This window comes from Littorina saxatilis, unplaced genomic scaffold (assembly GCF_037325665.1).
Source record: "Littorina saxatilis isolate snail1 unplaced genomic scaffold, US_GU_Lsax_2.0 scaffold_396, whole genome shotgun sequence".
Taxonomy (NCBI): domain Eukaryota; kingdom Metazoa; phylum Mollusca; class Gastropoda; order Littorinimorpha; family Littorinidae; genus Littorina; species Littorina saxatilis.
In genome coordinates this window covers 75,681-80,889 of record NW_027127184.1, presented here as the reverse complement: position 1 = coordinate 80,889, position 5,209 = coordinate 75,681, and the positions used below count along the sequence as shown (strand labels likewise).

Sequence of the window (5,209 nt, the reverse complement as noted above, 5' to 3'; positions counted from 1 at the left end):
GTCAGGATTACATCTAAATCAGGGGCGTTACTGACACCGCAGAGATTGCAGACAGCACTGACATAACATGCACACTTGACACACCACGTGACTGACATTGCAAGCGTGTCTGAGATCACTGATGCTACCTATATAGATTACTGACAGAGAAATCACTAGCTGACACTGCAGGAGCATCTGAGATCACTCAGATTGCAAATAATTATTGTGCAGTGACAGGACTGACGTTACAGACACCTCTGACATCATTAACATACTTGGCAGCACCGTCATGTCTGATGTATAGCTTTCACCACTGGGAAGTCATTTGATGTACTCAGTGTCTGCGTGCGGATGGTTTTCTGTATGCTACGTGGATAAATTACATTCTGTGATTAAGGCATTTTCTCCCCTGGTAGCAGAACATTCATTCATTACCCCGAACTACAAACCATCCACCCACTCACTTAACTATCGCAGCGCCAGGTATGTTTCGTATTTTGTGTGCACTATTTTTGTCTTTGGTTAATTTTCTTGAAGGAAAGTAATTACGACAGAGAAGTGGGAATTGGTGTAGTGATACCTGTTTCATGTGTAAATGCGTTTGCAGGCAATCATTTACCACAGAGCTATCCCGTTAGACCCACAGCTACCCAGGTAACCAGACGGACAGACAAACAGACAGACACGAACGCACGCACACACACACACACACACACACACACACACACAATCACACACACATACATAATCACACACACACACTCACACACACACACTAACACACACACACACATACACACACACACACACACACACACACACACACACACACACACACACAAACACACACACAAAGTATACACAATACACTCTCAAACCATGTCCTCAATATTATATCAAATGTGTGTTATTTTTTCTCCAAAGATGTTCTGTTCAGTCAAAGCTTATCACGTGTAATTTCATGAAAGAATATTTAAACAACTCACGTAGTTCTCGTTACCATGTTTATATAATGTACGCATTCTCTGTCAACACGGAAATTGACACAGTTACTGAAAACAGTTTCCACTAACATTGTACGTGGGAGCTGTCACTTCTATTCGAATGCATTGTTAAGTGATGTTTTCTGTCTTGCATATATTTCCTTGAAGCAAAAAGACAAATACAACAATGAACAAGGGCAGGCATTTGCAGAAATACAAAGACAGAAATACAAACAGAAAGGCATGAAATATATAAAAGCAAAAAGAGAGAGAAATTGTAAAAGAGAGAGAGAGAGCGAGAGAGAGAGAGAGAGAGAGAGAGAGAGAGAGAGAGAGAGAGAGAGAGAGAGAGAGAGAGAGAGAGAGAGAGAGAGAGAGAGAGAGAGAGAGATGAACTAAACTTCATTTAACAAGGACTAAGGCTTAAGGCTATGCCTTTCTTACAATCTGTCCTTGAAATGAACACGCAAACAAAGCAAAAAACAAACCATCAATTGATACTAACACAGAAATTCTAAGGAAGGAAACATTGACATGCAAACACTACTCTACATACGCTTCAGATGATGATCATGTGGGTTGCATATAATACATAACACTGTTGTATCACTGTTGTTACAAAATTGTGCAAATGTGTTTGAACTACCATGGACACAGACATTCTAATGTACAATACCTCTTGCTTTTATTCGTTTAGTATTTACTATTTTAATCATGTATTTTATGCTGTTAAAATATGTGTTTGTAAGACATGTTGGGGCATAACCATATACAATCAATTATATAAAGGATTTATATGAATTCACCACCACCAACAACAGCAATAACAAACATCACATAAAGCCATACATGTCAATAAACATAACCATATGGGTATTTTATAACATCATTATCGTATCGAGGTTTAGAAACCCATCATTCTTTCACTTTGTTAAACCACACACACACCGTACGTTCGATCCATTCATACGCACACCCACTCACACACTCACACACTCACACAATCGCACATAAACATTCCCCACACATATACACGCATACTCGCCCAAACGCTCACTCCCACCCCCTCCCCCTCGCACATGGGGGAGGGATATAGCTCGGTTGGTAGCGCGCTGGATTTGTATTCAGTTGGCCGCTGTCAGCGTGAGTTCGATCCCAGGTTCGGCGGAAATTTATTTCAGAGTCAACTTTGTGTGCAGACTCTCTTCGGTGTCCGAACTCCCACCCGTGTACACTACATTGGGTGTGCACGTTAAAGATCCCACGATTGACAAAAGGGTCTTTCCTGGCAAAATTGCTTAGGCACAGTTAATAATTGTCTACCTATACCCGTGTGACTTGGAATAATAGGCCGTGAAAGGTAAATATGCGCCGAAACGGCTGCAATTACTGGCCGTATAAAATTTCATCTCACACGGCATCACTGCAGAGCGCCTAGAACTGTACCCACGGAATATGCGCGATATAAGCGTCATTGATTGATTGATTGATTGATGCCATATCGCAATATCAACAATAACAACAATAACAACAGACACCTCTTCGGAGTGTGGGGACGCTGCAATGGCCAACAGACGGAGAATCACACATGTCAACACACACGTGTGTCCGCACTTCAGAATTGTCTCAGTTTCATCGTTTGAACCCCTCGTCGTCGTGATATTGCACCATCATCATGCCTTACACGGACTGTTCTTTGTACACCTCGCGCAGAGCAGCACGCAAGCGTCCCCAGAAGGCGCGGACCATGTCCCCATCGCCATGCACCCAGTGGATGTAGGTCGTCGTCTTCATCACAGCCATCATGGCCGCCGTCAGGTCACGTGACGCCACGTCATCCACACAGACGATGATGAGCGCGTCCTCGGTGTCCATGGCGTGCTGCAGGCAGAAGGACAGCTCGAACTGACACCAGTGACTGGCCACGAAGGTGTTGGAGAAGACCATCAGCACCTTCTTGCTGGTCTGAACCATGGTGGCGATGTTGTCCACGATGTCTCTGCCAGGGCTGAAGTCTCTCTCGTGCAGACACAGCCTCAGACCCAGGCGGTCTTCCAGCTCGGGCGTAAGGTGTTCACGGACCCAGCCAGTATCCTCAGAATCATAGGAAATAAACACGTCATAAGTAAAGGTACCGTTGAGCAGAATCTGCCTCCTGAGGTCACCTCGGCCTCGGGAAACCTCGTAGAGAAGCAGCCGAAGATGCCAACGAAAGCGGAACACAGCAGATGCAATTGTTAGCGTCACGAGCACAATGGTGATGGTGTAGGTTATCATGATCAAAGCGGTGTCACTCAACATACAAGCCTGGTTGTCTAATGAGAATGTTTTGACTGAAGTATGTGGAATATTATGGCACTTGTACAGCAAAAACTCGTAATGAAAAGGCAAAGTCGAGGATCTGATCAATTCCCGTAACCAAAGGAGGTCACAAGAACACTGAAAGGGGTTGCGATTTAGGTCTGGGGATTCAAGCCGTTGTCGCGTGTCAACGTTGAACGTTTCAGGAGAAAGTACAGAAATCAGGTTGCCGCTCAAGTCTAGTTTGCGAAGGCTGGTGAGATTGTCAAATGCGCCCAAAGGAATGCTTGTCAGAAAATTTTCAGCCAGAATGAGATGGTCCAGCTTTGTAAAACAGTATAAAAAAATCGTGCTCTGGGATGTGACGGATCTTGGATGACGTCATGTCAAGCAGAGTGATATTTTGACACGCCTGGGAGTCAGTGACCGACGAACAGAGAGGAAAAACAAACTGATTTCCTCTAAGGCGCAATGTGGAAAGCTTCGGACACTTTGAAAATATCTGAGATACAGATTTTGAAAATACGAATTCATTGCTGAGGGAAATCTCTTCCAGATAATTATGGTTGATCGTAGAATATTACTTCAAGGGCAGGCAGGCAAAGACTGTTCTTGCAACTGACTGACTGCTACCATTGTAAGACGAGGGAAAATAACCCCCTAAAACATATTTAGCCGTCGTTTCCCCAAATGGTTGCTATTCATGTCAAGTAACCCAAGATTTGGCTTACAAACACGTCTTTGCACGTTTTCTATGTTATTGTAAGATACATCAATCACACGGAGATTGGGAACTAGGGTTTTTATTGTGCTTGCATAACCCTGGAAATACGTTCAGGCGGTTTTTTGACAAGAACAGTTTTGCAACAGACAGAGCAGAACTTAGTTTGAAGGTCGTTATTCTGTTGTCTGTTAAATTAATCGAGTGATTCTAAACGTTTCAGAAGGGTAAATGGGCTAAGATTTATCTCCTTCATGATGTTCTTGGCGATATTTAAGCGTTCCAAATGAGGCATTGAAATGTTCTTGAAAATGTTCGGGCCTATCAACCCATTGGAGGACAAATCCAAACTCGTCAAGCCAGGCAGAGACAGATTACGAAAGACTCTGGGTAACAAACGTTTCAGTTCGCATCTACTGATATTAAGATTTTGCAACGAACGTATCGCAAGTTCAACGCTCAGATTTTGGTAATCCAGCAAATCATTGCCCGCGAGAGAAATTGCAGTGAGCGCGGTAAGACGTCGAAAGGCCTGAGGGTGAATGTAAGTTAGCTTGTTGCCCGATAGGTCAAGCCACCGTACGGCTGTCGAAGAAGTTGTCATCAATGGACGACAAATCGTTGCAGCTGAAGTCCAGACGGTAGGTATCATTGGGAAGTGCTGGCACATAACGGAGTGTCTGATTCCCAAGACAGTGACCGGAACAAGTAGCCATCTCGTTGTAACATTCGCACAGTCCCCCACCGCACCTGAGTCCGCGTTTTGGAAGTCTGCAGCTGCATTGGCCGTGTATAAATCCTCCAGTAGCCAGCCCTGGAAAAATAGTTTTGCCAACAAAAAGCAAAACAATCAGGTGTAGGATAAACATGGCAGTAGATTTGCCCACAGCAATAAAGAGAAAGACAATCACCAACAATCCATTCACATTCGCCGAACAACAACGAAAGCCTCAGATTTTTCTACGGCCAGTCCAGTAAGACAGTTTTTTGATGCAACATCTGCGGAAACAAGGCTCAAAAGATTCAATCTGTAGAAACGCTATCCATCCTCTCACAGCTGAAGTACACACACACTCTTGACTGCTATTGGGAAGTTCAACTTCCTCACTGTATGCCCGAGACACTCTCATTTGTTGGTTATAATCGACACACACTGGTAGATTGGATAAAACTCTATTGTTTCTAATGAGGACAAGTTGTGATTCGAATTCATGTAAGATGC

At 43.8% G+C, this 5,209-nt stretch overlaps 1 protein-coding gene across 1 annotated transcript; it reads right to left on the bottom strand.

Annotated features, from left to right (window-relative positions):
- Positions 1–889: 889 nt before the first annotated feature.
- Positions 890–3,397, bottom strand: LOC138955653 (toll-like receptor 4). The gene has a single exon (XM_070327217.1). It carries the CDS (start codon positions 3,264–3,266, stop codon positions 2,646–2,648), a length of 621 nt encoding a protein of 206 aa, XP_070183318.1. The 5' UTR covers positions 3,267–3,397; the 3' UTR covers positions 890–2,645.
- Between the last annotated feature and the right edge of the window lie 1,812 nt (positions 3,398–5,209).